The sequence below is a fragment of the Esox lucius genome, chromosome 8, assembly GCF_011004845.1.
Source record: "Esox lucius isolate fEsoLuc1 chromosome 8, fEsoLuc1.pri, whole genome shotgun sequence".
NCBI classification, from domain to species: Eukaryota; Metazoa; Chordata; class Actinopteri; order Esociformes; family Esocidae; genus Esox; species Esox lucius.
This window is the reverse complement of record NC_047576.1, coordinates 12,762,352-12,775,382: the sequence shown is the minus strand read 5'-3', so window position 1 is coordinate 12,775,382 and position 13,031 is coordinate 12,762,352. Positions and strand designations below refer to the sequence as shown.

Below are 13,031 nucleotides of genomic sequence, written 5' to 3'. Positions count from 1 at the left end.
ACCATTTTTATTATTGTTTATTATTTTACATTCTCACATGCCATGATATTCAGCTGTGGATGAAGTTAGCTGGAGTTTGTAACAGCTGTTAAACTAAAACTGAATCACAATTTAAAGTTTTTTGGGGCCTTTCTGGTGGAGAGACCATCAAACACGAAGATCACAAGAAACCACAAAGTATCCTTTAATGTCTGAAAGACTGTAAACATAACTGGAGATTAATAAAGCGTTTGATAGACACCAGCTACAATTCTTGGCATTCACATAATTAATTGCATAATTGTTTATTTAAATTACTTTGGTGTTAATGTCTGTTGGTGCATTATTTTCTGTTTTGTTAGGATCGTCTGAATATGTGAAAGGTCGTTTGGTGTCTCTACATCGAATGGCTCAAGAGTTCTAGTTTACTGAAAGATTAAGTGCCTGAGAGATGCAGCTAAATTATGTTAGAAATATATAGCCTAATCTCCAAGTCAGCAAGTTATTATGCTACAGTACATATTAAGGAAGCGTGGCAAAACCAGAAGAATAAAAAAAGTGTTATGTCTGATTTAAATTGTACATAACATCTTTGCTGTAACTTTGGTGTCTGTGTTACAGCACTGAGGGCATTGATCCTTTGTGTTCACATCGCTGTGGTTGGTCTGTGCTGCTGTGCAGTGCGGTCAGGCAACCACTCAGCATTGGGGGGAGGCCCTGTCTCTGACATCCCTGTGAACACCAGGAGCTCGGAGGGTCTTTATCCTCAGCTTGTGTGGTAACGCTGCACTGGAGGAGGCCGCTGGAACTTGCTGTTCACACTCCTCGTCTGAACCTCCTCGCTTTGGGGTGGGTCTCAGCAGGGGAACCCTTGGCCAGGACGATATAGGGGGGGGGGAAAAACGGGGGTATGAGAACGGAGGAGGAGTTTGCAGGATAGACACCTGGCACATCTAAGAAGTATGGGTACCCTCTTCTGGTTTGTAGGGATGGATGGATCGAGGCAGGGGCAGGTTGTCCAGTCAGAACAGGGGGTTGGTCGTGGTATGTGGGCAGGGTGGAGAGGTCTCTGTAGTTGCGCACCCGGCCCCAGTAGATGTCCCTGTCTCTGGGCTGGGTTGGGCTGCTATTTGTTGGGGACTGGGGGCTGAGGGTGTGAGCATGGTGGAGCCGCAGAAGGCTGCTTTGGTGGGCAGCGTAGGCCGCAGGGCTCACCAGGCCAAAGCGGAGTTTGAGGGCCAGCAGTTCTGTGTTCAACCTGGCATTCTCTTCACTCATGGCCACCAGGCGGCTCTCCAGCACATAATCATTAACCCTTCTCTTCTCCCGGGAGCGCTTGGCCGCCTCATTGTTCTTGCGACGTTTCTCCCAATAGGTGGCGTCCTTCTTTTCATCTGGGATGAACTCTCTCTTACGCCTCAGGCCCTTGGGTGTCAGCTCTTCGTCTACGGAGCCAATACGACTGTCTTCCAGTTCCTCAATGCTCCCGTTTGGCGACAGTGACATGGTCTCCATTTATTCTTACTATAGGAAACAGAATAGCTGTTAAATGGAGAACCGGTTAACTTCTTGTGCACTTGTGTCAGGTAGACATCTCACCTTTGAAGGGCAGGCTTATTATTAGTTAATTCCCATTAAGAAAACATCCAAATGGCCTATATACATTTCTACATGTATGCTCACAGTATGTGGATGGTTGGGTCACAGAACATTTATTCACATATGTGAGCATTGAAGGCCGATAATGTCATTATGTTATGTACCCACAAAACCACTTCCACTCAGTTGTCACTGAAAACACCTCCACGTCTAGACAAGCTGAATAAAGCAATAATAAACATGGTGGGAAAGCAGCAGAGATGTCTGAAGTCTTACTAGTAATTCTAGTGTGATAAAAGGCTACTCAATTGGCAGAGTTCTGTAAGAAGTGGGCGAAAATCCCCCCAAAATATTGTTAGAGACTGATTAGCAGCAATAGAAGACATTTACTCCAAATTATCACTGCAAATGGAGGTGCCACAAGCTATTGAATGAAGGGGTTTACATATTTTTGTAAACATTAAATCTGAGTTTTTGTTAAATCAAACATTCAGGTACTTTCTATGCTGCCGGCCCAACTAGTGAGTCAATACAACAATCCTAAAGGTTGAGAACACACTTCTACCTTGATTAAGAGGACAGGCACCCTATACTTGCTATAGTGTGAAAATGTAAGGCATTTATTATTCCCCAAACCCAAATGGTACAGGTCAATTGCATCTCCCTCCGTCTGAACCCTGGGCATATCTACAAGCAGGATTCAGACCCTGGTCTTTCAATTACATAGCTAACTTTTATGTGGCCGGTTGAGAGTACAGTATACAGTACAGCTAACAGTACAGCCGAAATCTATATTTTCCAAGTTTGTATAGTGATATTTCCACACTGTAGGTCAGAAGATCCACTAATTTGGGTGGGACTGTACTTTAGTTTTTTCTGACTGCATAATGTAACAATTTGATTATAGTAGGCTTACACCAATGATTCATGTGGATACAAAAGTGGGCTCCCAGCAAATCAGCTCTGTGTAAGTAAACAAATTTTTTAGCGTCCACCTGACAGGATTGAGCACTCCAAGGACCGAAGAACTCTCAGGGAATTACATCATTTAAAATGTATGTTCAATTTATATTTTTAAACAATCTACAAACACAGTGATTTTTTGACAAAGTGTGTGCATGGGGGTTAAATATCAAAGTCAAGATATTATGTTAAATATAATTTGTGGGATATGCTGATTCGTGGTAGGCATTACTTTTCTCGAATTAGAGCGTGCAAGTTAACCATTGAGAGATATAACCACAACCAATCGTCTCAATGCAGCACAAGCTAGTTTTAGAACGAGAACGGTTTGGTTTCACAATGCTGTGCTCTCTCTCTCTCTCTGTTACACAGACACACACACATACTCACACTTTAAGCTTTCTTTCATCATCTTGCCCTTCTTACTTGCAACTTGGACGTCAGTTAGAGGTGCATGGCCCCTTTTCACAGAGCAAAACGTACAAACAGGAAAATGCAAACCCTAAGAATAATGGGCTGTGCAATAGAGCCATACTTCATTTCAATGGATGGGTGTGGGTTTGGTGGGAAGCTGTACTATCATATCTTTGCTTAACCACAGCTCTGAGGTGGTCTGGCTGGGTGTGTACGGTCTGTACACAGGGATATCTGCCTATAAATAAAGGCGTGACAATAGGGTCAACATTTCAGAATAAAAAAGATATGCATTTAAATAGCCCATGATAGTGATGTTACCTCAAATGTGTGTTACAGGAATTTGTGCGGAGTATGTCAGTATGTTACGGGAGTACGGGAGCAGAGTTAAGCTGTCAGAAATCCCACTCCGGGCCGCGTTTTCACAAATGGTCTGCTAAAACGCTAATCGCTTACAAAAAAAATTGTGCTCCAAATACGCTTAATTCATTTTCTGTTTAAGACATAATTTAAACTAAACACATAGGCTACATTTTTAAACTAATATATGCATCTAAAATTTGAATGAAGCCTATATGGCCTATTTTAAAGAAAAACATGAAGATTAATGATGAGGTTGATGAAGCACATATCATTGGAAATAGGCTCCATGTCCTATGGAATAAGATATCAGCCAAAGGGTTAAGCGTACGTATTGTTAGGATCGTAAAAAAATACATTTGTAAATTGGTATGATCGTAAAAAAAGGTCAGATGTAAAACATGAAACGTACGCGTGAAATTAAATCTGTGAACGTACAAACACCCTATTACGACTTTCCACACGTAAAATTCTTACTTTACGTCGCCATAATTTTTTTTTGTAATCGTTTTTCTACGTACAAACTTTTGTCAGTAATCTGGCATCTGCAAAGATATGACCTTAACGTAGCTCTTCGAAACAGTAAAGCTAGCAACAATAAGTTGGACCGTTAGCCCAGTGTTCAACCACAGCTTTGCCATTCCAGATATCATGTTCAAAATAAAGGTCCCTAGCTTTTTTTAAGGCTGCTTAACAACATTACACCAGTAGGCTATCAAGCATTTAGGCGTTAGGTAAAAATACTTGTGTGAAAATGACAAGGACACAGTATACTATTGCATAGAATATCTTTTTGAGCTTAACCTTTTGGCAGATATCTTAGGCTATCCTTTTGTGGATAATGTATAAAATTGAATAGGTTAGGTTGTTGTTATCCTACTATTCAAAGTATAGCCTATAGTAGGCCACAAAGAAAAAGTAACGCATTTTACGACCCTCTAGGCTGCCAGGAAAAAAAATCGCCTAGTATTTAAACAGCATTTTGCTGTATTAGCCTACATGAAACACAAAATGTACTTGCATTAAATACAACATAGATGATTCGAGTACACAAAAAGGATGAGAAATTAATCCTTGCTGTCTCGGATTTGGCCTGAGTTAAACAATTTTAATCTGTAGGCATGCAATTACATTAGTGAACTCGAATCATCAATGCTGAAAATAAATCACTCTGTGATTGGTTGACAAGATTAACTATGTTAATTAATTGACTCAAGCAACGGCCACTCCAGACTTCAACATTTGGACCCTCGAAACAAGAGAAGATTTTTGGTGAATCAACAGAACGGAATCAACAGAACGGTGAATCAACAGAACGGACGTGGATAGGTTTTTTGTTTTCGTCGAAAATATTGAGAAAAAACTTTCTATAGCAGTGTCTGGCTACCCCCTACTGGTGTTTCTTATTCAAGTTACACTCACCCAAGGCACACATAAAGCCATTTGGATGGAGGAACAAGTTCCGGTAGGAGGCTACGTGTCCTGTCTTGCAACACGTGGTCCTACTGACAGTTGCCTAAAGTTGTCAAACTGGCTGAGGTTAAGCCCGAACCTGGTCTGGAACCAATTGTCATCCAAATGCTGATCCTGTACCAGCGGTGAATCCCAACATCAGTTTTTTTCCCTCAGGCCATAAGGCTCTTCAACCAGCAACACTGATCTATGATCATACTGATCACACATGAACATTCTAATGCTCTGCTGTCTTTTCATGTAGGCCTGCATTCAATGTACATTAGAGTATGCTTTGTGTGTACCATTCGTAGGCATATTAAACTCATATTGTACCAACTGTACATATTGTACCTATAATATTTAATAGGCCTACCTCTACTACCACAGTGTTCATCATTCTATTCTTTTTAAAATTGCTGCTAGTTTACATTTTTATTTATATTATAGCAATACTCACTGTATCTATAACATTCAATAGGCTACTTCTCCCCATATTGTTCATATTCAGTATTCTACTCTTTTTAAAATTGCAGCTAGTTTACATTGTTATGTGTATTATTGCTATACCTGCTGTATCTATAACATTTAATAGGCTACTTCTCCCCATAGTGTTCGTATTCCCCATCCTAATCTTTTTTAGATTGCTTCTAGTTTATATTGTTACGTATATTATTGTTATATTTTTGCTTAACATATTTCTTAATTCTTACTATGTAGACATCGTGTGCCATGTCACAAGAATTTCATTGGGCAGAATGAGGCAGTGTTGTTCGGTACATTTGATAAATCAACTTTTGAACTTTGAACTTGAACATGTCTGCGGTAGCAGGAGGATGGACCCACAAACACCTGCATTTCCATCGCTGGTAGTACCGGGAAACAATGACGAGGCCTGATTATAGTGTTTTTAGAAGTAAAATCCACTATATTGTTTCATTACTTTTTTCAGATCTAGATGATGACAGCATCTTTTTTTAGAAACAGAACATGTTCATTTGTTCATTTGCATAAGACTATAACTGACAAAGGCAAATGTATCTGAATGACATTTGTTAAATCCCTACTCCCACTCCGAATGACGTAATGGTTAGTGCACCAGTTTCTACATGCAAGCTGGTCTCAGGTGGGAATACAACCTTTGAAGATGGGTAACCGACTCAGTCCCGCCAAATGCTGTAACTTATATGTTTAAACTTGTGCGCATTCATGTGTATAAAATGGTCATACCATATGACAGATTGACCTATGAGCTGGGCAACAGCTATGAAAGGAGAGATGAAAATAGCTGAGAGAAACAAACAGAAAAGTTGGAGTGGGTAATTCAACTGTGGTCTAAATCTTAAACTAAACGTGTCAAAGTTACACATGTTGCTGCTAGACCACAGGATATGTTGGTGTTGGCCAAAATTAAATGAAGCCTCCAAATAAAACATTTATCCTCACCATTAGACTTTTGTCAGACCGATGTTTGTGCAGTTGCCTAAACCCACACGCTGTCTACAGATAGGAAGTTTAAAAAGGTAAAATGTCCAACACTTGACTGACATTAATCGCATAAAATAGCATGTAACACAATGGTTTGGGATTGCCCAATGTAGTGTTGAGGCTGTGACAGAACATTCGTTTTCCACATAGATGATCATTATTTCAAGGTTCCATTGAGTTGCATTAGAGGGGGAAAGCAATGTAACCAGATGACGCCGCACTAGCTCGGCCATGAGAGTAGCGTGCATAGAGACAGTCCAACAATAATTCAAACTTTGACAAATTGTAGATATTGTAGATTTGTCTTGTTTCTAAATAATGGTAATTTATTTAATTTGTTTGGTTTAATGTAGTTTTAGGATTTTATTATGTTTAAGGACTTTGAAATGCAATTTATGTAAGAATTGGGCTTTCCAATAAAAGATTGATTCATTGATGGTTTGAATGAACCTTTTTATCAAAAAACATGATTAAAATGTATTTTTGCGAAGCCGGCATAAGCTGAGACCAAAGCTCTCTTGTGTATGAGCCCTGCATCAACATGATTATTAAACAATAGAAAGTATGGGGAGAACGCCCCAAAAACTTTAAACATGAACACACAATTCATGAGTCAAATACATTCTTTTGGGAAATATTCCTCTATCATCCTTTTGAATTGCCCTAGAGGCACCAATTAATCCAATGTTTATTCAATGTTTATCTTTGGTCTGAGACTATTGAATGATGAGCAAGTTTGGGTGTTGTCAAGAGAATACATTGGATAACTTGCAAGGAGACAGTTTAGCAATTTTCAAAAAAAGTCAAAATCCACTCTGATTTCATTTTGTAAAACCATAAAATGTGAAATGTTGCAAGGTAGTAAATATTTGAGTCAGGATACATGTCATTCAGAATGACACATTAAATATGGACACTGCATGTATTTTGTCCCCTCTAGTAGCCAAGGTCCTTGAACCACTTCCTTAGTCTCACAGGTGCTCTCCTGTCCTATTATTGCCATAGCCCAGTGGATGAGACGGTACAAAAGTACCAAAGTACAAAATCCAGCAAATTTAGTTTTTTCCAAGGAGAGGAAAAGCAAGTATTTCACAGTTTTTAACATTTTAGACTGCTCGAGTGAGTAATAAATGGAGCTACCATAATATCTATGGTATCTGCACCTTTAGCAGGCTGTTATGAGAAACTTGTGAAATGCACAGCATGTTCAGATCGAAAAAATCAATTCTGTCACATGGCCTTGACTTGCTATATACAACAGGCATGTGACGTATCTTTGAGCATGCTATGGTCGTTGACGCCAGGCCATCCCGGTTGCAGTATATCAGAACAAGACTATCCCCTGCATGAGCTGTGCATGCAGAACAGTGTCTATGGTTCAGCAAAAATGGGGAGAAAAACCAAAATCATCCAGTCAAAAGCACTACATTTGGGGAGAAACAGCTTAGTACACAGGGAGCCCCAAGGAGAATGGCAAGAATACTAACAGATGGACCACAAACAGGCACGTTATAACAGTAGCGTGCAGAGCAGCATCTTGAAAGATGCAAACCTTGATGGTCCTTGTCATGGATTGGTCAACGCAACAGTTCCACTCCTATTAACAAAAAACAAAAAGAAAAGGTTCACATGGGCATGCAGTAGCGACTGGACAATTGAGGAGCAGAAAAACCTTGCCTGGTCTGACAAATCTCGGGTCAGTTCACTTTTGAATCTTGCACGTATTCATTATTATGTTATATAATTAAATCACATTTGAATGGATTCATTCATTTTAATCAGCCTTTTCGCTAAGAGAAAGGAATAAATGAGAGCACCTACATTAATAATAATTCTACCGAATTGCTGCTAGTTTATATTGGTAAGTATATTATTTCCATACTTGTTCAATACATTACCCATATTGCTGCTAGTTTACAATACTCTTTTTAAACTGCTGCTGGTGAACAGTGTTATGTATATTATTGCTTTATAATTTTTTGTTGCTGTATTGTTACTTATATATTTTTCTTCTTAATTCTCACTTCGTAGTTGTCGGGGCGCTATGTCACAAGAATTTCATTGTGCAGGATGATGCTGTGTTGTTCGGTAAATTTGACAAATAAACATTGAAACTATTGAGAGTACCAAGTGGTCCCTTGTTTTTCTGTGTTATCCAGCTGGAAACTATCTAACTACGATTGATTCATGTTAGAGTTTTGGTTTGGATTACAATGCTGATTGCCAATTAATGTTTGTCCACCATATTTTCCTAGAAATGAGAGTGAATAGTTAACAGTGCTAAACCAGCCCACCAATTTATGTGATTTAAAGTCTCTGGACACAGTCCACATGCATTTATTGACTTGCTTGTCATTTAAATATGCAAACACATTGATGTGGCCAAAAAGGTGATATACTTTCATAATCTTCGCCCAGCACAGCCAGAACAGGACCGGTCATAATTCTGAGACCAGGTTGCAACGTCAGGTTCCTCTTAAGTTTCGACCCTATTAGAAGGTTTCTCGTAGCTACTGTGCATCAACTCTGTTGATACTTGCCTCTCTTTGGAGTTTCAGGCCGGTCATCTGTAAAAGTACTTGGTGACAACTGCTGATGTATAAAGGGCTTCATCAAATAAATGTGAAACCATTGATGATAGAACAGTTATGTCATTAGGGTTAGTGGGGTTAGTATGATGACAAATCGATGAGGAGTCAGAGGTTTATCAGTATATTAATCTGGGGATCTACTCAGTCAAAGTTCAGATGCTGCAAACATACAAATGACTGTATTCCCGGGGAAAGCACTTAATCACACAGTACCTTTCATAAAATATTTAATCAGAACACTAACTGGGACAACCATTGGGCCTGTCCTAAACTAATGCAATGCAACTGGGAGGTACAACTTCTGATGGTATCTACTACTACCACGGTCTGAGTTTGAACATTGAAGACTGGCTAGAAAGTCCCATGGGTGAAGCAATTTGAATTGAGTGAATCTACACATCTAGGAGTTAGAAATACACTTTCCACAACACTGCCCTATTTATATCTGGTCCTCTGCCCAAGATTTGTGGGCAAACCTCCTTTCCTGTCCTTTACATTGTTGTACAACAAGCTAGACAAATCGCAGATCATGATCATTTTATAGTGCCACAGTCAATTGACAACTAGAACAACTAATCTATTTATGCTCTATGTTTCAATGCGTCATATTCAAATTTCAGTTGGATCTTGTGTTCAGCTGAAGTCTTTGTGAATGTAGCCCTTAAACGACTTTACATAGAAAATGTCCACCTCATTGTTATAGCTATTTTGATCAGTATAGGATGCTGTAAATGTGGAGCCGTGTTCATAGTGCTGTTTGGGCTTTGTCAAGATGGCCTAAACCTTGAAAAACCTCCCCCAATGCAAATTGGAGGACCTTTGCCAGAGGTAAAGGACAGAGGACTAGCAAGTGGAGAGCAGTGCTGCAGTGTACTGTGTTAGCAACTAGTGAGGCTTGACTGAGGGGAGAAGCAGCGAATGCAGCTCAGCTTCCTGAACTGTCCTCTCCAGAGACAAGATCCCCATTGCTAAAGTTTCTGCACCTGCTGCTTATTGACATAATTATAGACCATGCTTTTTAGTAAGGAAGTCTCAAACTTCTTCTTTTGCCACCTATCTGTTTTTACAGCACCAGCTGGTTTGTTTTTGTTTCCTCCTTGCTTTTGTGATGTACTTAAGCTCCCTCCCTACTGCCTAATAGGAAACCATTGGTTAACCTCCAGACATTTGCTGTTTATGTTTTCACCAAACTGTCATGGCAGTAAAAATAGAAAATGTATGTCCAGTGACTCTTAAATTCTTTAGGGAATTTTGACTGTACCACAAGTGTGCCTTTTCAGTTAATTCACACCTTCCCTGAATGATAACATATCAAAGTCAGTTAGGGATGTACTGTAAGCATCTTTCTTGCATATTGTGTTAAATAGAACTATGACTTTTCATGGTTAAAACGATAATTTTGGAATGGTACTTTTCTTACACTTTCATGTTTTAGCTTGTCAACGGAAGAAGAACAAAAAATAAATACTTTTTCTAATATAATGCTTATACCAAATTCAAGTTATCTGTGTGAAGGGCCTTAAAGTAAAGCTTTGTAGAGTACCTTTGCAAGATTTGGTCTTTTCAAGCAAGAATACAACACAAAAAATTATGTTTACTTACCGGTAATCTTATATTTAACTATTTTATTCAAGTATACAATTTTACCCTTTCATCCATTTTCTACCGAATTGGCCAGGGTTTTTCTAGAATAGATGTTTTTTATATTCTAGTGCTGATTGATGTTTTTTAAACTGTGTTGGTTTAAATGACCAGTTTAGTATGAGTGATATGAACACATGTTGGTCATGGGTGTAAAAAAAAAAATTAAAAAATAATGTGTTGTTTTAAATGACCAGTTTCGTATGAGTGAAATTAACACTTGTTGTTTTTTTTTTAAACAAAGAGACCCTTGCTGTAGTTGATAACCTATGTTGAGTGTTATATTGTGATTTTGTTCAATTGAAAGCTTCCTTTCCAAAAAAAAGCTTGCTCAACATCATTATATTTTCCAGCATATGTTTCTGCAGATAGAATGTTTAGACCAGATTTACAGTACCTGTCAAAACTTTAGACACACCTACTAATTCAAGGGTATTTCTTTGAAGCTGGTTGAGAAATGTTTTGGTTAGTGAATGATTCCATGTGTTATGAAATGTCTTCAGTATTATTGAACAATGTGAAACTTAGTAAAATTAAAGAAACACACTTGAATGAGTAGGCATGTGCAAACTTTTGACTGGTGCTGTATAGTTTATCCCATCTGATTTGTTTCTATGACAAATGATTTGTTTTTATGACAAATCAGAACAGTTAGAATGCATTTCGTTTCTAGAGATCATCTGAGAGTTGCTCAGATCCATATTCTTTGTAGGGAAGAAACAAACAACATACACTTCCTAATGTTAAAACAAAATGTGATGTGTTTTTGGATAACCCTATTAGTGTTAATTAAAGTTTGGAACCACATCCACACTGGACTGGTGTGCAATTATAAGAAATTGTTATTCCTAATGTTTTAGAGGCCAGAGACAGGCTGACATACATTTCTTGTCTCTTAAAGATTACACATAGACAACACATATGCAATAAATAACATTTATATGTTCCACAAATATACTAAAGTTTTTACATTTTCATTTGATTCAGACCTTGCTTTCCCTCTCAAAGTTTTATCACAAGTGACATCTTTATCTTAAAAAGGGAAGTCACCTCAACCTAAAATATATTTAGGTTGTAGATATATGTCTTAAGAAGACGTTGCTATGATAACCAACCCCAAATGTCTGACAGTCAAAATACTATATATTAAGGCTAACTCTTCCGGTTTGAAACAAGAAACAAAAACTAGGCAAGCCTAGTTAGGCCGGACAGCTAATAGAAGCAATTGTGGTGAACAAGAGAGGGAGCTTGAAGATAGATATTTATGGGCCAATGCCAGCACTGTTGTGAGAAGTGACCAATACTCTGTTCCTGTGCTAATCTGTAACCTACTGTATGGAAAGCCATTTGCGTACATTTTTTTTACATTTAATGCATTAAAATAGAAACTACTTACTTTAGATGGCTAGCTCATAGCTATACAGTACCTATAATGAAAACAACACCTGTCAACTAGTTATTTTCAAGGAACAAAAATGAAAAGGCAAATTGTCTGTATCCAACTCTAAGAACTTTGGTAGTGGGAAAATACGTATACTACTTGTTTGTCAATCAACATCATGTATTTTGGTTGTTAGTTTTTCATGTAGTTAATGTATTTCCTCACAAAGTTCTATCACGCGCATTAGTTTGGCGAGAGCAATATGTTTTGTTGACTTCACTTTAACCTGCTCTTCCTGTGTGAGAGAGCAGCGTTTCAAGACACACAGTCCAACACTTCAAGCTATTTATGATGTTAGACATGTCGGTTGCAGTTTACATCACAACGTAACCATAAACTCTTTTACTTATGGCTTACTAAATGTAGCCACTGGAGCTTGTAGCCAGGGAAGTTTTTATTTATCCTCAACCAATCCTCATTTGTTTTGTCCCTGACCAGATTTTATACCCAGTCTCCTGTGTAATAGACTGTATCTGTATCTCTAGGCTATTTAACAAAGGGTTGTCAGTCATTCACTCACTCACTCATTCCGTCAGTTAAAGACATTCACTCCTCTTGGCTGGCTCCGCTACCATGGTCCAGCAAAAATGGTTTCCAACTACGTATTTGAATCATTTTGAAAGGACTGCTCCATTGACTTAAGGGTGATAGTGGTTCGTCAATAATCAGTTCACAATCTTTGGAAGGCAATGTGTAGGTAAGAAACATTACATTTTGTACCCATTAACTGCTTGCTATCTACCTCACACTCTGTAGCTGAAGGTAATATGTGAAGGCAACGTTCACTCAGACATTGTTCATCCACCTCAGTGTTTTATGAAATTACGTGAAAATTGAACTTACCTTTAGCTGTTGGATAACTATTCCAGTGTGTCCACCACTGAGGTGATGTTTCTGTGACCTCACTCAATGTGCCTGTGCCCGCCTTTCGCGTCTCTGTGAGCAACAGTCCACTATTGTCATAACTGTATATTCATCATCCCATCTACCCCACCTGAACTTCACTTAAAGTAAAGCGGCTATTTAACAGGCCAACACGATAACGTGTGACCTTTTAGACACTTCCACCCCCCCGTCTTTCTCTTAGCCTATGAAGTCAGTCT

General features: G+C 38.6%; 1 protein-coding gene across 1 annotated transcript; it reads right to left on the bottom strand.

Annotated features, from left to right (window-relative positions):
* On the bottom strand, positions 1 to 12,925 carry nfil3-4 (nuclear factor, interleukin 3 regulated, member 4). Its single transcript, XM_010871689.3, has 2 exons — positions 12,772 to 12,925; positions 1 to 1,503 (listed from the first exon to the last, which is right to left on the bottom strand). The coding sequence occupies exon 2, from the start codon at positions 1,492 to 1,494 to the stop codon at positions 796 to 798; it is 699 nt and encodes a 232-aa protein (XP_010869991.2). The 5' UTR covers positions 1,495 to 1,503; positions 12,772 to 12,925; the 3' UTR covers positions 1 to 795.
* Between the last annotated feature and the right edge of the window lie 106 nt (positions 12,926 to 13,031).